The sequence below is a fragment of the Lygodium microphyllum genome, chromosome 3 (genome assembly GCF_053477565.2).
Source record: "Lygodium microphyllum isolate KBCC chromosome 3, Lygodium_microphyllum_v1.1.10, whole genome shotgun sequence".
NCBI lineage: Eukaryota > Viridiplantae > Streptophyta > Polypodiopsida > Schizaeales > Lygodiaceae > Lygodium > Lygodium microphyllum.
In genome coordinates this window covers 117,392,278-117,416,943 of record NC_141137.1, presented here as the reverse complement: position 1 = coordinate 117,416,943, position 24,666 = coordinate 117,392,278, and the positions used below count along the sequence as shown (strand labels likewise).

The 24,666-nt window shown below is 40.0% G+C and overlaps 1 protein-coding gene across 1 annotated transcript; it reads left to right on the top strand.

Moving 5' to 3' along the window:
* The first annotated feature begins 3,004 nt into the window (after positions 1 to 3,004).
* LOC148038800 (uncharacterized) lies at positions 3,005 to 11,248 on the top strand. The gene is made up of 6 exons (XM_087674656.1): positions 3,005 to 3,493; positions 6,313 to 6,482; positions 6,654 to 6,803; positions 8,403 to 8,553; positions 8,957 to 9,233; positions 10,947 to 11,248. Exons 1-6 carry the CDS (start codon positions 3,439 to 3,441, stop codon positions 11,152 to 11,154), a joined length of 1,011 nt encoding a protein of 336 aa, XP_087530782.1. The 5' UTR covers positions 3,005 to 3,438; the 3' UTR covers positions 11,155 to 11,248.
* The last annotated feature ends 13,418 nt before the right edge of the window (positions 11,249 to 24,666 follow it).

The following is a 24,666-nucleotide window of genomic DNA, read 5'->3' as shown; positions in this document are numbered from 1 at the left end:
ATCGGAAGGTGATTGGAGTCAAATGGGTCTTTAAGACTAAGTACCATAGTGATGGCACTCTAGATAAGCATAAGGTGTGGCTCATTGTTGCAAAAGATTTCATGTAGCAACCAAGGGTAGATTTTCATGATACCTTTGCACCTACATCTTGGATTGCTACCATTAGGGTTGTTCTTGCCCTAGCCAACCATAAGAGATGGTTGGTTTCTCAACTTGATGTGAAGTCTGCCTTCCTTAATGGTGAGTTAAAGGAGGAGATCTATGTTGAGCAACCTCCCGGCTTTTCCTCATCCAATGGATAGGTGTACAAGTTGAAGAAGGCTATTTATAGTCTCAAACAAGCTCCATGTGCTTGGAACAAGAAGATAGACTCAAAGCTCCAAGGGAAGGTAGGGTATTGGCATTCCTCTTCCCATCTCCAGTTGTATCTCCACACCTCAATTGGAGGGCACACATTGTTTGTGATTTATGTGAATGATCCCATCTTGATAGGTGACCATACCTAAAAGTTCAAGTAGACAAAGGAGGCACTAGATGAGGTGTTTGAGATGACCGATTTGGGTCTTGTCCATTTCTTTTTAGGTCTTGAGATTTGGCATATTCTGAGGGGATTTTCATCTCCCAATAGCAATATGTGCAGGAGCTTTTAACTATGTTTGAGATGGAGGGATACAAGACTATTTGTACTTCTATGGATCCGAACTGGAAGGCTACATCCAATGCAAATTCACTGGTGGTGGATCCTACCTGCTATAGGTACTTGATTAGGTTGTTGATCTGGCTCCTTAACACTTAGATTAATTTATTCTTTTATGTAGGTTTGGTTGCAAGGTTTATGAGTGAACCTAAGGTGGCCCATTGGAAGATTGCTATGAGGATTTTGTGGTTCTTGAGGGGGACTTTCGATCTTGATATTCACTATCTAGTAAAACCTAGCAATTCAACTTTGGCTCTTTAAGGTTGGACAGATTTAGATTGGGTTGGAGATGTCATATGGAGGTCAATGCCATGATATTATTTTACTTTGGGTGTAGGTGTCATCTCATGGAGTAGTAAGAAGAAACCCATAGTTGCCCTTTCTTTTATAGATGCATAATATTGAGCAGTTCTTTTACCACATGTGAGACAATGTAGCTTTAGATGCTACCAGGAGAGCTTGGCTACTTGAAGGTAGGTCCTACGACACTTCTTTGTGACAATGAGATTTGCATTGCCTTGGCACGGAGCCTTATGTTTCATGCTAGGTCAAACCACTTTGAGACATAGTACCGTTTTATTGAGAAGATCTTGGATGAGACTATTTGGCAGATTTATTTATGAAGGTGCTTCCTCAAGTTCTATGATAACACTCCAAATCCCTAACCTTATGCCATGTCCTGTATCTAAGAGGGGGTGTTAGATATTTAGTCATCCCTTGGACTGGTAACTATCCAAGCACCTTCTACCGGGCAAGTTGGACAAAGGCGATAGTGCCACGTGGCAATATGGCAATAGATCACATTTATTGCAACCAGTCGGTTGCTGTGGTCAGCCAATTTTGATTGGCCCCCGTGATTATTTTATGTCCATATTTCTTGTTATTTATAGATGGCAGCCTGCCTGCCCACTTCACTTGTGTTTCAACTGGTGGAGGGAGAGATCAGCTTGAGGAGATACTTCGACAGCTTGTTTGTATATCTACCTTCTTCATTGTAGCATTCATTGAATATAGATTTTTGCATTCTTCTGTCTCTTTTCTCTTTTCCTCTTCTCTCTATTCATTGTCTTTCAATCTTGTCCATACATTTTTGCATTTCGATGCACTTTGATAGTACCTCCTATGGGCATTTAAGATTGGCGAAAGATAGCCAAGCTTAGTAGAAAAGGGGTCCACAATTGGAAATATATATGTGACCATAATAATATTTGGTGGAAGGGGGACGACATCCTAGCGAGACAACATAGATTGAACTTGGATGATGAAGATCTCATCGAAGCTAGGAGGTGTGCATGGCATGATCTTAACCCTCTAAATATTCAAGTTGATATCAAGCTAGAGTTAAAGACTTTAGGTGACCCAACAAGATTGGTCTCTACCCATCCTAAACTTGATTAAAGACACCACAAACTAATCAACAAGTTGATCACAAGATGGTATCTCCAATGGAACAAGTCCCAATGGTACTATCAATTCAACCTCCGGTTAGCCACTATACTCCCTAAGTTTTCATGCTTATTGGGAGCCAAGTGGATCACCTCAAGTCAATGGTCATTAGTCATAGGGTATATGTTGATGTCTGTTCAAATCTATGCACACTTATTAGCTGCTAGTTGTAATCGTCTCTCATATATAAACATCCATGCAATGTATCTAATGTATTCAGTATTATGCCTAATCAATATACCATTTTGGTTTCTTCTGCCATTCTAAATAATAATATTTATGTAGTTTGCTCTATTGGATGTTCATTCTGCAATTACTATGGATTGTGCATGGTATGAATAATTACATTGTACTATATGCCATGTACAGATGTCAAGCTCTATAGTATTTTAAGATGCTTATACCCAATTACACTTGGCGTTAATGTGGCTAATAATATATAAGGCTATTTGGACAAATGAGAAAGCTACAAATGTTGGCAAAGGAAATGGGATCTGCTACTAGGTGTAAATGAGAAATTGTAATGATGCCTCATCTTCTATAGCTTGCCAGATGAAAACGAAATCCTTAGAGAATTGTATATGACTATTGCCCCTACACCCTCATGAATCATCTTGGAAAGAGCTATTATTAGCAAAAGCCAATAGAGTTCCACCAGTCTTATGGACCAACGTTAGAAGTACGTATTTGTGGGCTTGTAGATTATGAGGAACTCGCCAAGACAAAGCAAAAAACGGTAAAATCTACATTGAGATATGATGAGTGGGCTCGGTCAGTGTTAGATCCAGGCAAAGGTCAATGTCTTCGTCAGCCCACTATACAAAAAAAAAAACAGAAGACGTGAGAGACTAGCGATATTAGCGGTACATCACTATCTTTAGCACCTCGTTTATTTCAGACTCGCCGGACAGCTTCTTTTCATAGGGATGCTTATAATGCCAAGAGATCCCATTCGTCCTTTCTCCATCATCGATCCCCCACTCTTTCTAATCGATCGGCGTACTAATAGTCATACTGATCCAGTAAATGCCCCGGATGCAAAAAGCTCAGATCGCAGCGATGATTCTGAACCCTGCACGTCCCTGGCTCATTACAGGAAAAGAACATCGGACCGGAGTTTTCTGATAGTAGCCACTGAACAGATCAATCCCGCACATCCCTGAGAGATTGGAGCTTCTACAGGAGCATAATCAAATCAAAATCTCGCTAGGTTGCCTCAGTGGGCAATGAAGTGATCTCCGATTTAGTTTACTGGGGGAGCAGAATTCGCAATTCCACGGTTGTTTTTTGTCCCCATGGAAGAAAGGTCTTTGGCTGAAGATGCTCCCAAGGTCCCTTCACCAGTCCAAGGTAAGGACTTACCAGCTCTGGACGTTGAAGTAACTTAACGTTAACAGCTCTTTGATCAAAGGAATTACATGGATCCATCATCATTCTGGTACACGTGCATCACTTCACAGAGAAAAGTTGTCACCTTTGGAAATTGCAATCATCCTTGTAAGGAGTGCATAGGCACCCACGCACACATACATGCTTGAAAAGAAAAAAAGTGCAATCCTTCAGGTACACATGCACAAATGCATGCGTGTGTATGCAAACCCGAACAAAGCCCACATCATTAAGTCATGCCATGAGAGAACTTGAATGTTGTAAAAGAAATGTCTGAGACCTCAAGAACTGGAGGAGCTGGGATAACCATCCATCTGCAAAATACAAAATGAGAAATTTTATAACTAACAAGGTGGAAAGCTCATGCTGGCACTATAAGATTGTATCACTGCATGTAATGATTATGGCTATAATGTGCTTTTTGGAACTCAACTGGTCTGCTTAGGAGTGAGCATAAGGATGTGAAACACAAGTGCAACAGGTGGTACCTCGTTCAGTGATGACTGCTAGTATTTGAATACTGCTGGGCTCCTCTGTATGGGATGTCGAAAAAATAGGAACTTGTGGAAGCTCCAGCAGTCCCAGAACTGAATGTTATCCTGCACATCAAAATGCTCATATGTTGCCGTCTTCCCTGGGGGTGAGGGAGAGGTGGTTGATCATGTATGCAGTAAAGGGAGCAGGCTTAGTACACCAAACGTCTGGAAAGGCAATGGGGTCATGGTGGTGGTGTTTTTTGAATACTCTAAGACGTCTTGTAGTGTTGGCTTAAAGAAATCTAGTAAAACACCTCACTCCTAGCTTGGTTGCCTGATTCTTGTGTCTAATAAGACACTAGAAGGTGTGGTGTGATTCAGAGGGTTGACCTGCCCCTCCCCTTTATTACCCCTAGAGTTGTGCTCACGAGACGCAAGTCTCCTCCTAGGTCCAGGAGCTCTCTCCCATATGTTGTAATATCTGCTATATTATGAGGTCCTTTTGAGGCCCACCTCTTATATGTTGTTTCCTTATAATGGATTCTGTAGGGTCCGGACTCTGCTGGCTGGCTTTGTGGGTATTGAAGACTCATGCAGAAGCCCTGCAGGAGTATATTTTCTATGCTAGAGAACTCCATCATGTCCACATAGAGTGGGAATAATGGTGACTCGTATCCGGTGGTATCATAGGTTTGGGTGATTGGGGTATTGCAATCTAGATTTTCCTTCTTGGTACTGACTTTGTTCCACATATACCTGGCCTCTTGATCTCATTGAGTGCTTCTATCACCTCCTCTCTGTACAGGATGGCTACTCTCTCTTCAGCTATGTGTCCCACCTACTCTATGTGCTTGTGTGTGCTTATGCAGACTCCTATCAATGAAAGACTGCTCTTGTGACTGTATCTATAGTAGATCCCAACTAGAAAATTTCTCAGAAAATTAAGCCTGCATCTTCATGGAACCATTGCAGTTTGGCGTATTCAGGATGGGGAGCCCTAGATGAGAGGTGAACTCGTCTGTCCCAATATCCTTGCCCTTTTCTCATGCCTCTGGTGTATGCTCCATGCAAAGTCTCCTAGGTGTGACCTAGGCTTGCGCAAAATCATTACCTTAATAGATTTGGTTCCTCCTCAATGCTCCTTGCTCATCAAGGAATGCCTTATGGCTCTCTAAGGAATTTCAGCAAAAGAGAGCTTTCCCTAGTGTCGTCCTTGCCCACTTGTCATACATTTGTGAATGGTTTGCTATATAGCAAGGGGTCCAGGATGTGTCCCCTGCATCCCTATGTCCTAGACCCCCATCCCCTGCATCCCAAATTGGTTCGTCCCATTTTGACCAGCCGCCAAAAGGGGATCTGTCGACATTAGGGGACAGGGGGGATGTGTGGGACATTGAAGGGGGACACCACATGGCAGTGGTACATTGGACCTGACACACTCACCTGGGCTGTATCACGTTGTACCTTTCTGCACCTGTCCACACTGCTCCTAACAGTGATGTGTCACATATCCTGCTCTATGTGACTAAGGAATCACCATTGCTGGCCAGCTGGAGCCTCCCTACCATTGCGCCAACCGGCAACTCCACCCAGTGCCCAGTAACTAGTTTCCTGCAATCTTCACCAACTCCCATCTTCCAAGCTCTCTGGGCTGCCTGTCATCTCCACCCAGACTCTAGTTCCTAGTTCCAAACATGTAAAATTTTAGGTCCCCATCCCAGCCATGTTACATCCCCCATCCCATGTTGCTATGGTGAGTATGTTTCATGATGAAGTAGTTTCTATGAATTCAGATTCCTCCTGTGATATCCGAGTCGCTCTTACATGTAAAGCACAAATCTTTCTGCATTTGTCTCCCTCGATAGGCTCATCCAAGAGGATCTCTTCACCTTTTACCTTTTTACACCCTCTCAGCTTCTTAGCCACTGCTATTCACCTTGTTTCCTCTGCTTTTTGCATGACATCATGGCTTCTTTTAAATTGTGAATTTTCTTGTGTTTTTTTTTAATTTATCAAGGTCTACCAGCACTTTTTGTGTGATCTTGCAGTTTGCCTTTAGGTTCTTATCTCTACCCCCAATGCTTCCAACTCCTGACCTCTTGGACTGCCAGCCTCTCAATCTATGCTTCAGTCCTCTTCTCCTCTGTTAGAAGCTTTTGTTGCAACATGCTATTATACTATGAGCTTGCAAAACATGCTTATGTTCCTTTTGTTGTAGAAGATTTTATTTTTCTACAGCGTTTCAAATTCAAAGAAAATCTAGACATGTGTGTTATGCACTCAATATACAAAAATGGTTTGCAGGGAAGGTATCAAGTGCTCCATTCCTTAGTTCTCAATTGAAGGACTGGCACAGAAGTCTGACAGTAACAGCTTTAGCTGGTGTTAGCAACATGTGTGGAGCATTTGTAACAAACCCTGTGAATGTTGTGAAAGTTCGGATGCAGTTGGATGGTGCTTTGTCTTCAAGTAGGGTGAGCTTTCTGCAGCTAACATTTTTCTAGTACTTGGCTGAGAATGCAAAGTTTGAAGTCTAGCTGCCCAATTTTTTGTTTTGAAGATTTCAAGAAACGTGTCACACAGTGGTTGTTAAGTGGATTGTGTGCACAAAAATAAAGTTATTCCGAATCTTTAATGGTCTGCAGGAACGATTATATGGCAGTTTACTTTCAGGCATATTTCGCATTGGGAAAAATGAGGGCTTTACTGGATTGTGGAGAGGTACAGGGGCAGCATTACTTAGAGAAGCATCATATTCTAGTATTCGCATGGGAGCATATGAACCCTTTAAAATGGTGAGAAAACATGGTGGTTTCTAAGTGTTTCTACTACCAATTCTATTCAAAGCTTCTTTCTTGTAATATTTCTTGTTTGCATGCAAAATGGTTCATAGTGATTTTTTATGGTCACAAGTAAGCATCATGCTATGAATAAAAATATCACACAACTATACTCAAGCCAAAGTTGCTGCTGTTTCTTAAACTTCTGTGCTTTATGAAAGGCTTTGTGAAGGCATTATGCGTGGAGTCTTGCATGAAAAGGAGCTGACTTCCACGACATGTTAGCCTAACAGTGTTGGGCATTTTCGTGGGCTTGGTTGTTCATGATCTTCTTATGCGGTTTAGACATGAGCCTCTTGAAACCTTTGTGACCCTGTTGATGCCGCTTCTTTAAAGCTGTGACCAATCTTATCCTTATCAATTTGATCTCCATGAAAAGGTCAAGGTCATCAAGCAAGCAATCCTTCAAGCAAATGTGCTGAGGTATAATAGTCGGGGACCATTTAACATCTTCATTGCATTTTCAGTGAGTGGGACTATGGTTGATGCAAACGCTCAGTTAGCTTGTTCATGCAGTATGTACAGTGCAAATTGAAACACAAGTTCTGATTTGTTTGGGGATCTTGGATGGCACAGTGGGTCCTAACAGTTAATCATCCAGGCTTATCCAGGTTCTTAACTCTAGAAGCATTTGGAAAGGTTTTTCACAGGCTACCCAGTTCAAACAGGTTCTGCAACATTATGTGCGTTGATGCCAAGATGTCTTGTTTCAATTTGCAGTCTCTAACAGCAAAAGCTTGACAGATCAAAACAATTTGTTTATGATTTGTTGTATAATCACTTTGGTTTTATTATAGAAGTTGTTTCATTCTTGTTCAAAAATGTGTCCAGTATTGAAGTCATCAGCCAGCAGTTCTATTCTAAAGGAGAAAGCTCGAATACTACACCTGGAAAGAAGGCTTCATCAATAATTCCAGACATAAAGGAGGGTATTAAGATTGTACAGTCTTGTCGAGTACTTCTAGCAACTTTTATGACCTTGAGTATGATAATATAAAAAAATATCACTGCCAAACTTCTTCCATAAGCAGGTGAATGGTTTAGACATTATTTTTTATAGCATAGGCTCAATTCTATCCGCATGATCTGGTATATGCAAACTAGTGCCCTTTCATGAGCTCCAGCACCATTGCTCCTGCGGAATTGCTGGAAAACAGCATTGAGGTTTTCAGGTCCATAATTGCCTCAGCTGCCAGGTCAAATAAGACCATCTTCAGCATATGGAGTTCCATTCATGGTTCCCTTGTTAATAGTTATACTTCACCTAATACTAGGCTACAATAACATTGATTATCCATCAAGTGACGTGGGATTTGCATGGGCTGTGGTAGTAGATGTTTGAACCTGAAAATGAAAGATAGTTAAGTTTATGTTAGATAAAGGACTTTCTGGATTTGAAGTGCTTCTACTGATAGTTGTGTGTGATTTTATGTTTTGCTTTCTTTTTTAGTGTGGTTTGCTTGATGTAGACAGTTTGTAATGTTGACTTCAGTACTAGAATGATCCAATAGAGTTGCATTGTCACTGCTTAGTTGTATTATGGATTTGATGTAGGTTCTGGGAGGTGATAATCCAGCTCACACGCCATTATGGATCAAGGTTATTGCTGGATCTACAGCTGGAGTGATAGGCAGTGCAGTTGCAAATCCCACTGATGTGGTTATGGTTAGAATGCAGGCTCGATCTTTGAGGACTCCTCTAGGAGGTAACTATCGCTTGAGCTACCATTTCCTTTTGTGCAGAATGTGAGTTTTGCCCAGTGCTCTTCTCATCAAGGAAATAGAAAATGTCTCTTTGTTACAGTATCTTTGAGCTGATCTATTTACTTTATAGAGCCTTGTGTAGATGTTTACTACATCTCCAAAATTTTAGAAATTGAGAAGGGTGAAGTTCTTTGTGACCATTCTGTTGGTTCTTCGTGCATGCCCTGTTTTTCAGTCTTTTCATGATTGTTTCTCAATGCAACGAATTTTCCTAATTTACTTGTCTTATTTGTGAATTGGTTGTAAATGACGCTCCTTGTTGTTTGGGCTTTCTAAATGGAAACTGGGTATACTAGAAATGGGGTAAATGACTGTTTAGACTAATCAAAAGTGTGCTCTTCCCAGGGGTTCATCCCGAATGGAATTACAGTGGTCCCTTCCAGGCTTTTGCTAAGATTGCCCAAACTGAAGGTGTATGTGGTCTTTACAGAGGGCTAGGCCCAACAATGCAAAGGGCGGCACTTCTGAATGCAGCACAGGCACCAAGCTATGATCATGCTAAGCATGCACTTTTGAATGCTAATATTGTACAAGAGGGAGTATCGTGCCACTTAATTTCTTCAATGGTAGCAGGGCTCGTCACTGCCATTGTTATTGCACCTGTAGATCTCGTCAGGACAAGGTACACTTTCTAAATTATTAAATGGAAACACTGAAAGAAATTTTCGATGGTCAAAGATTGCTATGTTAAATATGAGTTTGATTTGATGGATTAAGTGAATGTGTTGAGAAATGAACGAGTTGTTTTTGCAATCTTTTTTGCTTGGAGAGAAAATTTCTCGCATTTCACCATGTCAGCTCTATTGACACGAGTATCTTTGATGCCAAAATATATTTCTGGCCTTGCTGATCTCAGAAAATAAACTCTGCCAAATGATTCTGAGAACCCAGCTATTCATTATGAAAATTTCGAACCAGAGAATTGTAAGTGGTGGTTGGAACAGCCACCAAGGACTATGTCTCAGTCTATGCTGGCTAATGTGTAAGGAAAAGGCATGGCGACATGGTGTCCATCTGGCTGAACTGTTCAGTACCCTACATGTAATCCAAGTGGCCTTCGAGAGCATCTGCCAGACATGTTGCACCACATTCACTGGTGAGGAATCTTGATGAGCATTAACTGCTCTGTGAGCAGCTGTCCATATGTGCCAGGCAGTGAGTCTGTTGACCACTTCACAGCATGCATATGAGTGCAAAGAGGGGATTGGATTGGCTCAGTCCTGTAAGCAAACTCGTGTGTGTAGAGAGAACGATTCCAATTGTAGGATAATCCAATACTCCTTTCTGCTAGCCAAGCTTCAGACACAACATATCATAGAGAAACCCCTTAAAAGATTGATGCTTCTGTGGCCCTTGCAGTTCGTATGAATTTGGATGGAGTAGCCTTTGTGTGGAAAGATGAGCTGTGTTGCCCTCAAGACAAGCTATGCACACACAGCTCTTGGTAAACCAATGACCATTCCAAATAGTCTAGTAGTGCCATCAAAATGCTACAGGACTAGTGTCCTGTCCTAGTAAATTGATGTGTGGATTATAACCCCACAATTTTTCCCAAGGGTGGGATGAAATTTCAAAAACCATGGATAGTGACAATCCACATTGGGACAGATATTGGCAGTAGCTTCGCATGCCATTCTTACTTGTTCAGTTGAAATACAGATAAGAGTCACATTTGGTTTCAGTTTAGTCATTCCTGGAGTCACCTCAGGTCTCCATGTTACCATACTTACTGAGGAGCCTAGAAGTATGCATGCAAAAAGCTCATTATGTGATGCCGTTTGCTCAATCATGAACAAGCACAGGCCACATCTTGCTGTCAAACACAGCCCGATCTTAAGTTCATAAAACCTCATCACAAAGATAGGCACCTCATCACAGAGATTGGCCAATACTTATAAGCCAAGCTATTGGTGCATCAGTGGAGAAAATCTTATTTATGTTTGAGAATAGTTCGAACTTGGGTATACCGGCCCTTCCACTATCTGGGGTGTTAGCATTCCTGTGAAAAAGTGCATTTTCTTCAATTGGATGGCAATGAAGTGGGTTTTCACCTATTGGTACTTTCCGGCCAGTACTAGAAAGTATTCTTCATGAGAAGAATTTTGGGTGTATGATGATGGGACTGGCAACTTTTCTCTCTTGTTTGCATAGACTACACCTTATTCTTGATGAGAGGCCCCCTCAGACCTTCCACCCTTACACTGACCTTGCTCATTCTATCAATTGCCCACACAGGCGCGCACACACACAACAAGAAGCAAGAGATTATTGTTATCGTTGCTCATTATTATTGTCATTAGGCAAGATTGTGATCTGGGTTTCTTCTTTTTACCAGAATCATGCAACAACCCGTTCATCCGAACGGCGAAGGCGTGTTGTATTCGTCAACCTTTGATTGTTTTTGGAAGACGCTGCGAGCGGAAGGGCCGCATGGCTTGTACAAGGGATTTATTCCTGTTTGGATGAGGATCGCCCCTCACACCATTGTAACATTCTTTGTGTTTGAACAGCTCAGAAAAAGCATTGGCATTATGCCCGTGTGAAGTTATGATTCATTCGTTCGTCCTTACACACTTCAACAATAAACTGTAAATGAGAGGTTTTTGACCTAAAGGCGTGCAATTATTTTGTATACAATCTCTTGACATCGGAGGATCTTCTACTGTTGGAATCTCTCTCTCTCTCTCTCTCTCTCTCTCTCTCTCTCTCGTGCGTGCGCAGAGAGAGAGAGACAGACAGACAGACAGAGAGACAGAGAGAGAGAGATCCGTTTACGCTGTCGCCTATTCACCAAGAGGCCTGATGATCACCTGTTCTTCACGTAGGCCATGTTTATAAACTGTGTTGATCACTGACATAGAAGAAGATGACATCTCTCTCCACCCTTCCTTTGGCCGATTCGTGCAAATCCAATCAGCCCACAAGGATGTAGTATACCACTGTTCAAGTTACGTGTTGAGTACTAATATTCGTTTAAAAAGCTTAAGTTATGAAATTTTAGTAGATGTTAGAATATCCCATCTTAAGTAATTAAGAATGCTATAATACGATAGTTTTATATACACATACTAGTGAAAGTATTGGTTAGAAATGAATAGAATAAATTTATTTGTGTACTGGAGTAAAAGCTTAAGTTAAGAATGTGACACTAACTTAGTTTTGTTGCACCCTATCAGTAAAAGTATAGGAACATACTTAGGTTGGTTACACACTAGGGCGCTAGACATTTGGACCACTGTAACCTTGTGTGCCATGCTAAAATATATATTGACCACTCATTGTTCACACACATCCGAATAGTGGATTGGTAAAGCACACGCTCTATAATCACTAATGTTGAAGGTTTAAGTCTTGGTTGTGCTTCTCTCCAAAAAAACGAGTTATCTTATTGGTTGAGCTCATGGATAGGATTTTGGTTGGTGTGGTGGACTAGCCATGATATTGAGTAGTAGGTGACATTTCATTCTCTCATAGATCATCCCTTCATATGTCAAGAGTTGCATGGGGGGGGAACTTGTTGAAACTTTGTGCCAAATATGTACAATACACACAAGAAGAAGCTCACTTGAAAGTACAATAATAGAAATGAAGGTCAAAACATTCTATTGTTGGTTTTTCTTTTTTCTTCACACACTACACAAGATACACAAAGTATAGATAAAATACAACAAAAAGGAAAGTGACTTACTATGTTAAATAATGTATAATTAATTATAGTAATTGACTGGCACTATAACTATGCCAGTTGTAGGTAGATGTAACTAACCAAATACAATAAGTGTAACTTTCCTTTGTATTGGATTGCACTTTATTTATACACAAAGTATCGATAAGATACAGTATAAAGAAAAGTACCATATTGTGTTAAACAATGCTTGGTGCCATATAATGACCATTGATGTGTTAATTATAGATATGTGAATTTAGCTAGCTAGGTGGTTCATAATCAATATATGCACATATTAAACTTGACATCTCAATACTTCTGCTCAAGCTCAACTACATCTTTGTGACTCCAAATAGGCTTCAAATCTTTGAAGCTTCTTTACATCCCATGTCATTTTTAAAATGTCAATTACATGATCTTATATGTTAACATGCACTAAGTCAACCTCACTTGCAAGTATTTTCTCTCTCGCAAAATGGTGATGCACTTGAATGTGTTTTGTCTTAGCATGGAATACAAGGTGTCTAGCTAATTGTCTGTTGCTTACATTTTATAATGAATGACAATTGGACCATCTACATACATACCCAAATCAAAGAATGACTTTTGTAGACATATCATATGTAACAATACCTGTATACTTAGTCTCTATACTTGATAAAGCATCGTAGGTTTCTTTTTAGTACTCCAACTAGGGTTTCACTACCAAGAGAAAACATGAATTTGTTGGAAGATATTTTCTTAGATATATTATAGCCTAGTTTTTATTTGTCTATCCAAACAAATCTATATCCTTAGGCCCGACTTTTATCTGTGTATCCAAACAAATATATATGCTTACTTGCCTTATAAAAAATCCCATAATGCAAGGTGGACATCACATATCTCAATATACATCTAATTGCATCTAAATTAGGCTTTCTAGATATCTACATAAACTGACTCTCAACAAACCCAATAACATAACTCAAGTCTAGCCTTATGATAGTCATATAAATCAAACTCCCTACTATCCTTTTGAACGTAGTAGAGTCTTCGATCTTATCCCCGATATTAGCTCTTAACTTTACACTCTACTCCAATGGCATTGAAAGAGACTTATAAACAATTATACCATACTTAGTAAAATGTGAAAAATAGTAAGTAAGAATGAGAGTATAAGTAGAAGTAAATTGCAATAGCTATGGAGGTTGGAACAAGAAGAGAGAGCAAGACAATATGTGAGAACTCCAACAAACACAATGTGTGACTTACCTTTCCCTTATTCTATTGTCAAAGTAAATAATAAAGAATAAAGTGATAGTGATGAGTGGCTGTCACTTATAGTGTACAAGTATGCGGACAATAGGTAAAAAGATAGATATAGATGGGTAGGCACATGCAGCCTTAAATCCCCCAACAACCTCCCAGTTAAAGGTGCATGTGTCTAAGTGAGGAGAAAACAAGAGAAAAGGTAGCAAAGTACAATGTATATATATATAAGTACAATTGGATGAGGAATAGATATAATCTCATTCTATGCCCACCATCTTCTCAAGGAAGTTGCACGTTCCATTGGGAGACTTTTAGTGAGTAGATCACAAGATTCACATATATAGAGATCTTGACAAGCTCTATCTACTTGTTGTCAACCACCTCTTTGATAACATGCTTATGGACCTCAACATGCTTAGTCTTTGCATGAAAGATTGAATTACGTACCAAATGGATAGCACTCATAGAGTCTTAATGCAATGTAGGAGTCATATATACAATACCAAGGTATGTAACCAAGCGACCTAATCGTAGGGCCCCCTTACAAGTCTTAGTGTGGCTGCAATGTTCTCAGCCTCGGTGTAGTAGACAAGGCAATGCATTTTTGCACCCTAGACATTCAAGAAATAGCACCTCCAGCAAAGATGAAGACATAGCTAGAGGTGGACTTCCTACTATGTGCTTGTTCTACATAATCTAATTTTGTGTATTCCATGACTTTAGTATTTTGGTTGCCATAGCAAAGGCATAAGTCTATAGTGTCCTTAAGGTATCTCATGATGTACAACATCCCAATGTTGTCTACCAGTCAGGTATTGCCATATAATAAGCATCAAAATTGTGATACCATTACATAGGTGCTTGCTTAAGTCCATAAAGACTCTTCATGAACTTGCACACTAGGTGCTCCCTGTCCTTTTCCACAAAGCCCTTAAGTTGTTACATATAGATATAATCATGCAGATCCCCATGTAAGAAAGCCATCTTAATGTCTATCTTGTACAAGTCTAGATCCATCTATACAACCATGGCCAAAACCAAATGACAGATAGTCACCTTGACCATAGACAACCCTTATATACTAGCTTATAGTGACTAGGGGTACTCTTCCACTTATACACCCACTTGCATGGCAGTGTATGTTTTTCATTAAACAATGGAATCAAATTCCATATATGATTCTTAAGTGAATCAAACTTAGACTACATGCCTCTCTCTCAAGAGTGTCTATCATCTTTGCACATAGCCTTCTAATAAGTAAGGGTCGCGCTAGAATTTGTCACCATGACATAATGCACAAAGGGCTCATAATGATCAGGAGGACATGAGGCTCTAATAGAGCATCTCAAGATTGGCTATGGGCATGTATATCATGTCCTCTTTGTTCAAGATCATGATCCTTCATAATAGGTGGATCTTGGGCCACTACATCATGAGTAGTTGTAGGTTGTCTAACTGGGCATGGTTGTATGGTAATAGGAGGCTCCTCTTGAAAGATCACTCTACACACCTCAATCACTAATCAACTAGACATTAGATGAAGGAGCAGCTAGAATGTACTCATCAAAACTATATTCCAATGCATTTATCTCCTCAATCTTGATAGTAAACTTTGCGATGCTGTGATCATCTGATATCTTAGCATATTTCTATAGTTTTCCCTTGCCTTTATCACACATATCTTGGTGTATTTTATGGCACTGCGAGCGAATATGACCTTGTTATCTACAATAATGACATGTAAGGGATAGCTTGGGGCCATGGGATTTATTGCAACCTTGCATATGAGATCTAGACTTTGACTTACCTTGTTGTTGTGCATATCTACCATGGTAGTCATAACTATATTTGCCATCATTATGGCCTCTAATAGTGAGTGCATGAGAGATGCAAGCTACATTATTATTCTTTCTATTTACTTTCTCAGTAAGCAAGGCACCCTCTACATCTTTGAGTTTAAAACCATGTAAAGGAGCATTAGTGCTTATGGTAGTGCAGAAAGTATCCTATGACTCAAGGAGAGTGACAAGTAAGAACATAGCCTTGACATTCTCCTCCAGGGTAATCCCTTGCAAAGTAAGCTAGCTGGAAATAGAATGAAGCTCATTCAAATGAGAAGACATACTAGTGCATTTCTTCATACGAAGATCCATGAGATTCTTAGGCCAATACAATTGTAAAGAAGTACTTTGCTTATCATAAAGATTACGTATTTTCTCCCATAATTGCCAAGCACCACTCTTAGTCTCAACAATGACATTAAAGTTAACTTGCTTTGACAAAGACAAAATGATAGTGGACTTACATAACTTATCAAGATCACAGCCCAAGCCTCTACATCATACTCTTTGGAATTTACCCCTTTAGTTTTCAATGGCATGATTTACTTCTTTTAAACCAAAACTTGCCATATCTAGGTCTTTCAATAGTTGAAGTTATTGCTATCCAACTTGTCTATGTTGGAAACGACACTATCCCCAAAAGCACTTGAAGTAGATGTTATTATGATTGAAAATAAAAGAGAGAATGGGCTACTTTAATAATAGTAAATTAGCCCCAAAACCGAATGCAAGAGGCAATGTATTGTACTCCATTTCTTGAATTCCTTAAAGGTAATCCCTTGGGAAGTAAAGCTGGCTAGAAATAAAATGAAACTCATCCAAATGAGAGGATATGGTAGCGCCTTCCTTCATGCAAAGATCCATGAGCTTCTTAAGCCAATACAACTATGAAGTAGGGCTTTGCTTATCATAAAGATTACATATTTTCTCCCATAACTACCAAGCACTACCCTTAGTCTAAATGATATTAAACTTGCTTTGACATAGAAAAAATAATAGTGGACTTGCATAACTTATTAAGATCACCCCAAGCTTCTACATCATACTCTTTAGGCTTTACCTCTTTATTTTTCTATAGTCTAATTCTCTTCTTTTGATCCAAAACTTACAATATCGAAGTTACTGCCACACCCAACTTGTCTATAATGAAAATGGCACTATCGTAGAAGCAGTTGAAACATATGCCATTATGATTGCAAAGAAAATGGAGAATGGGCTATTACAATAGTAGTAAATCATTCCCAAAACTAAATACAAGAGGTGGGGTGCAATACAATGTATGGCTATCCATAAAATGAATGCCGCACTAAAGTGCTCAAACCAAGTGTCTGCTCTCAACAAAATGACTCAAAATAGAGTTTCAACATTTTTGTCTATAAAACTATAGTAAAAGAGTATGCAACTATAGTTAAAAGGCCAAAAAATGATAAGCTCCCATTGCTAGGGAGGTCCAAGTAGCAAGTGGGATGTACAATGTAACTAGTAGTGTTAAGAAAGAGCATAAACCACCAAGTGCCAAATACTATCAAACATCTAAAGGTGTCATTTACATAGATGAATACCAAAGTGCTTAACAAGCATGTGTCTACCACTAACAACATGATGAAAGGAATAAGTATTATCTAAAAGTAAAAGTAGATCAACCCATTGTAGGCAATGTCCACAAAGACACTATATGCATCAACAAATAACTGAGGATACACAAACAAGAGACTCCCACTATCTTTAATAAACCAAGCTCTGCAAGGAAATGCCAATGTACTCCCATTGAAGAAAATATAGAATGTCAAAGTAAGCTCAATACATAAGGCTCATAGCATCCAAGAAGCCCAAGTACATCAAATATACATCCAGGAGCATATACATACAATAGCTCTTCAAGCCTCTAACTAAGAAACCAATGAACCAAGTGCCCACTGAAAGTAGGTATGTAATCAAGCTCAAAACCAAAGCTCAAAGGTCAATAATTTCATAGCCATGCATGTACATTAGTGGGAAGTATCCATATATCCATGTACCATCCTCCCATAGCACGTAGGCATCAAGTACATCAAATACATGTACGAAAGCAATAAATCTTATGATTGCTAAGCAAAATAAGCTCTAACCAATCTATAAATCCTTCTTGAGCATTAATACATCTTCTTAGATTTGAACCTTCATTGCATAAGCATTAGAGAAGCATTAATCTTCAAGATTTGTTGCCCCAAATTGTGAATAGTAGGTCTATCCAAAACAGTAAGTCAACGGATGATCACCTCTATCAAAAATGGTGCTCAAGTTGGGGTACAAAGTGCCAAAAAGAATCCCAAAGTGCTAGATAATGAGTAGTAGGAGTAGTAGGATTAATGGTTGAGGAAGGGGATGAAAGGAATATTATCTATATTTAAGCCAAAAAATGGGTACTTGTAGTGGGTTTCCTCTTAAGCCTCAACCTTGTCCCCTACCTAAAGTCATTTACTGGAATCGGTAAAAAATTCATCAAGATCAGATAGCCCTCTTCATCATAAGTGATGTAAGAATTTATATATGGTTCCTCTTTGAGTGGTTCTTCCATGAAGTGTACTGGAGCATCACTCAGTGGATGAGTGATTGTAGGTCCAAGCAGTCTAGATATTCATGTCAGATTAATGTCAATCCTAAGAGCTATGGGTCATTGGTCATTAGGTGCAGGACAAACGAGGGAGCTCCTCTTCCATACTTAAACTATCTATTCATCAAATAGTATGGTTCTGGGTATGGCTACAGTCTTCTTGGTAGTTGGCAGTGCACACCCTTGTGGCCCATTCTCCTACAATTTGCAAAGGTGCATGGTCGCAGATCCAGATACTATGATGGGACATGGTTGCCACCATAGTGGATGTACTAAATATGTGGTTTTATGGGTCGGTGCAGTGCATCCTAATTTTTTGGAAGCTCCAACTTAAGTCTTGCCACTTCTTGTGAGATATCTACACTTTTTCCTTTGTCTTGGATATGTATGAGAGGTTGCTCACTATGTATTGTGGTTGTACCATTACAAATCCTAAGACTAACAACAACCTATATAGCTTTAGTGTTTCTCTCCTTGAGCATATTGTTCACATGGATTGCTTCTTTGAAGACTTTGGCTAGTGTGTCTCGTTGCAAAATTGAATTGATTGCTTGCACTTTATAGAGTTCATCCTCCTTTATCCCATTAATGAATACAATGGACACCACCTTTTAAGTGAGTCATTCAACTATTAGAATCCTTTTGTAAAGACTCGGAATGTGGGTAATGTAATCATGAATCTCCTATTTTTCATTTGACTGACATTCATCAATTTGATAATTAGATTATCTGCATATCTCACTTCAAATAATTTCTTAATAAAGAAGTCCTTTAGGGTATCAAAATCATTGTGTTTAGAATTATTGAGACTAGTGAACCAGTTGTGTCCTTTTTCTCCCAAGCATAGCCTAAAAGCTTGTGTGTTATAGGTAGCATCTTGAAGGTTGTATCATTGGCCTTATTTCCTCCTCTATTTCAATTATCATCTCCCTTTCTAGTCTTCCCACATGTACTATTTTTTGTGTTGTGCGAGGAGTTATTGGATTTCAATTGAAAATTCTTGAGGGTCAACCCCTAGGTCATCACTACTTGATCTTGATGCTCACATGGTGACTTTTTGTTCTTATGCAACTAAGGTTTTGGTGATGCTAATGAGGTCAGGTAAAGTAGCAAGTTCCCTTATCAAAGACACCTCTTCTAAGCTCTTGTCGCACTATGTTCGTATTTCTTGACTTGTGTGATCAGTAGGTTTTGTTTTATAGTATTTTCCCCCTTGTGTTAGTATTTTTGTGGCTCAATTTTATGTGGTTCCTAAAGTTTTTTTTCTCATTTGATTTTTTATTATTGGTGGATTTCTCTCTCCCTTTTTTGAATGACTTGACAAGTACACATGTTTCTTTCAACAACATACAATTTTCTTCTTGTGATAAATGCAAATAGAAATGAATGGTGCACAATGGGCTTTCACAAGCAATGTAAATAGATGTAATGTTGTTTTTTGCCATAAGAGTGCACAATCAAACTTTTTGGTCAATTTCCATGCAACATTTAAAACTTGACAAGAACATCAAAGCTTCAAAACATATATCATTCACTCAAGAACTTTGCGTCAACTTGGTTGATTTGAAAATTTAACCCCCCTTCACTTTAGATATTAGTTTTACCTGTTAAGGTTCTACACTTTGTTCACCCTAACTCTCAACTCAAGTTTTGAGAGATCAAAGTAGTGCTCACATAAACTAGTTAGGAGTGATTTGGTCTCTACTTGCAAGGCCTCCCTAGCAATCTTTTGTTCTTTTCCTTGTATCGTACTTGAGCCAATTCCATTAGAACTCTAGAGTGTTCCTACTCCAGTTCTTCATGGCTGGCAATTGTCACAGGTTTTGGCTAATCCTCAGGTGGTTGACTCTTCCTTGTCAAGCGTTTCTATAAGGTTACAACTACCATTGCGATTGATCAACTAGCCTTGTGGAGATTGAGAATTTAAGATGCTCAATGGTGCATTGAGTCAAGGTGTAGAGAAATTATCATGGTTTTTTAAAACATTAGGATGTCCTGACATTGTGGGCATTCATTGGTAGTGCTTAGTCAAGATGCATGGGTTTTAGTATAGGATGTGCGCCTTGTGCATTCGAGGACACTCTTATCAAGAAGATGTTTCTTTTGAGGTAGAGAGAGGGTGATACTTGTGATTGAAACACTCGCCTTTCTCTTAAGCAATAGAGCTTCAAGTCTGAGTATGTGTAGTTGTGGTACTTCAAGTATTGCCCCCTAGCTTTTGTTGTGCCTAATTGTCATGAGTAAAGCATGCTAGGGTAAGGGGCTTGATTATAAGTGTCTCCAAGGAAGCCAATTACTACATGCAAAATCTAAAATGAGTGTATGGGTGCCCAAGTTAATGTATGAGTGCATGTGTGCTTGATTCCTTGTGAAAGTGCCTAACCCAAGATTGTAATTCTAAAGTAGTGTGCATTAGAAAAAATTTGAAATAAAAAATGGGCCCATAAAATAATATAGTTTAAGATGTGGACCTTTTGGATTGTCCAATAGGAAGGCTAGATGTTGACATCCATGGAGGGTGAATCTGCTTAAAGGGAGCTCTCTAGCTCAACCCTTGAGACCTACAGACTGCTTATTGGTCATGCATTTCAAGCCGAGCGGCCATGGCTACCTCTCACATAGCCGACACACTATCCCTACCCATGGGGTGTAGTGAGCTTACCTTGATGCTTGATTGACTACCCCACTCTCTCTTGCATGCTAGTAGCTTCACGATCCTTGAGGCAAGCTCAAGAAACCTCAATCCCTCTCCGTCAAGCTCCATCCTACATAGCCACGAGAGACAAGAGAAGAGAAGAGAAGATAAGATAAAAAGATGAAGAGAAGAGATGGGGAGCTTCTTCTTCTCGATTCCTCACTCTCACACACTCACTCCCTCACTCTCTCACACTCTCTCACTTGCTAACTCAAGCACAAGCAAGAAGACAAGAGAAGAGAAGAAGAAGAAGAATAAGCTTTTTGCCACACAACAAGAATGAGCTTCTCATTCACCTTTCAACTTTATATACAAAACCCTAAATCCCTTTTGGGCGGTCATCCCCTTATCCCCCTTTTCTTACATGGTCGTTAGTCCCTTTTTCCCATTGTCCTCCTCTCTTCTTAGCTTAGTCCTATCACCCGTTCATAGTTACAAATTGCACAAGAGGGAGTCTATAGCTCTTTTATAGAGGTTTCGGTTGTGCCTTTATATTTAAAAGTGCCCCTTCTTGCTTTTGGCTTCCTACGGCTTTCATGGTTGCATCTTGTACTCCTAGTGGTTGTTCCCATGCTTTTAGATTTCCTCCAGTCCCGCTCTCTTGTAGGGTGTCTTTTCCTTTTTTTGCCTTGCGCTTTTCCTATTGATGCCTCATTTTCTGCTTCCTTTTCTTTGAAGTAAACATTACCCCCCTCCTAGTTGAGTGCCAGTCCCATGGCACTACTGGGTGGTGAGTCGGACGGTGTTGCTGGGATAACCAAGTGGCTTTTTGAGTTTGTATACGAGCCATGTTGAAAGGTGTGTTGGAGGGATTTATGGTTGTGGAGGGCCCTTGCGTCAAATATGAGCCCTGGTGTTAGAGCGATTTATGGTTCTGAAAGGCCGTTGAGTTGGATATGAGCCTTGGTGTTGGAGGGATTTATGGTTCTAAAAGGCACTTAATTTGGATTTAAGCTCTGGTGGTGGAGGGATTTATGGTTCTGAAAGGCCCTAATATGAGTCCTAGTGGAAGGTGTGAAATACGCGAGATCTAGAGCATGGCAGATGCGAAAGCTATGGAGATTGAAAGAGGAAAAAGAAACTCATGAAGACATTGACCCTGACTAGGACAAATTGTTACACAAGTGAATTAGGTTCCAAGATTGAGACTTGGACTCATAAACACAATCTTGTGTATTGACAGTGACATGACACTTTACTGGAAAGAAAAGAGTACTATCATTGCATTAGAAAAAGAGTGCAAGTACAATGCTTTATAGGATTTGAGTGGTGGTACTTTCTCGTACTGTGCATATGGGATTCTGGTCTCCTGAGCCCTCACTGCTCCTCACAAAGGGACTGAAGTAGGTGTGATTGCAAATATCACAACACCCCTCCTCAATCACAACCAAAAGTACAAAGTGTGTAGAGGCTTTAGTGAAAGCAACACCTGCAAAGTGTGGGCACACGATAAACATGGCAAAACACCAGAGCCTGTCACAGAAAAGGGTAAGTGTGGATACCACAAACATGATGGACATCCAGAGGCTGTAGCAGGGGCCTCACAAAGTGTAGAGAGGCTGTAGTACAAGGATAACTAAGGAGTTTACAAGTTTATGTCTGAGGCATTAGGGCTAGGAAACACGCAACTAAAAAAGTCTGTCTGAATAGAAGGATTGATGAGGTTTGTCCTTCTCCTAGTGGTCTTCTTCTTCTTTTTCCTTTTCTCCGTTTTCTTCTTCTTCTTTGACTGCAACTAGATAGGCCTTTTGGGACCTCTTTCTGGCGTGGCAAAACTTCTCGATGTGTCCGGTCCTTCTGCAAAAATCACAGAAGAGCTGATCCTTCTTGCCTTTGTACCTATTGCCAACATATAATCCATGCTCATCTCTAGAGATACTTGGTTCTTCCTTAGTTTCTAGCTTCTTTTCCTCCTCTAACAGTGATGCTTGGATATCAACAAGTTCAGGATTTGGCATGTTGATTCAAGTTGTTGATACATTGTTATATTCAGGAGGCAAACTCTTAAGTAGAACACCAATGCAAACATCTTCTTTCATTTTAATGTTGATTCTTGCAAGTTGGGATAGAAGTCCTTCCATGTAATTTAGATGTGTGGCAAGTGATGTACTGGACTTCATTTCAAGCCTGAAAAACTCAATCAAGAGACCATACTTTGATGATTTAGACTGTGCACCAAACAAGGTGTCAAGTCTCTTCCATGTATCCTGTGAGGTCTCACAGTTATCCACATGGTGGATATAGCTGTCATCTAGCTCCAGTTTGATAATGGCCTGAGCCTTATCATCATTCTTTTGCCAAGTGACAGCAAGATCCGCATCACGAGGCTTCTTTTCTTTTCCAGTGGTAATGGCCCAGAGGCCCTTCTTTATCAGGATTAGTTTGATGCGGGTCTGCCAGGTATGAAACCCGGCTCCTTTGAAATGGGCAGTTGGAGAATATTTGCCCATGTTTGACTTGAGAGACCAGCAGCAAATCAGTTTCAAATGACTAAGAATAACCAACAATGAGTTGATCTTTGTATGTGTCAAAAGACACAAGCAATGGTAGTGAAGTATCAAAAGATACTAGTTTGAAATTTAATGTTTGTTGCTTGAGTTTGACTTGATGATCTTCAAAAACTCTTCATAGCTTCCCCTCCTTACTGATTTGATGGTTTAATACTTGCTGAAAAATTCAGATTAGAGTGGCCTTGGCTTGGTTTAAGTGGCATGAGAGAGAAAATGAAGGAAAAATGAGCTTGAAGGTAAGTGGCGATGGCTGTCCTGTCAAAACAGGGACCAACGACTGGTAAATGAGCTCCCATGAGCTCCACAGATCGAATCTACTCAAACCCTTTGAGATGGAGGACCCTCACTTATGGGTCTAACTCCCCCTAAGAGGGTTTGTACTCATTTTACCTGAGTTGAGAGATCTAAGCCTTCAAAGTGGTCACTGTCAAAACTTCACCTAGATTTGGAAAAATGTAAATACCGGGCATGGTGTGCATCAATCTCCCCAAATTTTATACCAAGAAGTTGCGCCTTGACCTGAAGAACAACTCTCAAGAAGAAATCTCGAAGAGATATGGCCTGGTTGATGAGATATGGCTGCTCCAATAGAGGTAGGTAGGTGCTATCCACAGACACAGTTATGGCAGCAACTCTGAAAAGAGGCAATGCTGAGGCTATAGTTGGCCAATCTCAATGATTGAGGTGCCAAAGAGGAGCTCTAGAAGTAGAGAAACACTTCTCTAGAAGGAAGTTCAAGGAGATTTGGCGTGTGGAGAGAGATATGAAAGCTTCAAGCTGACAGGGTGTTGCTGGCTATGGCTGCCATGGAAGCTTCATTGAAGGCATGAATGCAAATGAAGTTGGAGATAGGGTCTAGTACTCAAACTGAGCTGAGCAGAGATGGAAAGGAGCTGAGAGGAGTGAAAGGTGAGTTGGGCCATGCTCAACTGAGCTCTGATACCATGTGAAATACGCGGGATCTAGAGCATGGCAAATGTGGAAGCTATGGAGGTTGAAAGAGGAAAAAGAAACTCATGAAGACATTAACCCTGACTAGGACAAATTGTTACACAAGTGAATTAGGTTCCAAGATTGAGACTTGGACTCATAAACACAATCTTGTGTATTGATAGTGATGTGACACTTTACTGGAAAGAAAAGAGTACTATCACTGCATTAGAAAAAGAGTGCAAATACAATGCTTTATAGGATTTGAGTGGTGGTACTTTCTCCTATTGTGCATATGGGATTCTGGTCCTGAGCCCTCACTACTCCTCACAAAGGGACTGAAGTAGGTGTGATTGCAATTATCTCAATAGAAGGTGTGTTGGAGGGATTTATGCCTTTGAAATTGAAGATAAAGTTGGACAAATCCCTGTGTGGAGAGAGGTGGATGTGTGGATCCATATTTGAAATTGAAGATATAGTTGAAAGATCTGGCATTTGGCCCTCCGTGACTGCCTTCTCCTGTGTTGTTCCAAATGAGCTTCTTCATTCACTTTTTGACTGGGGC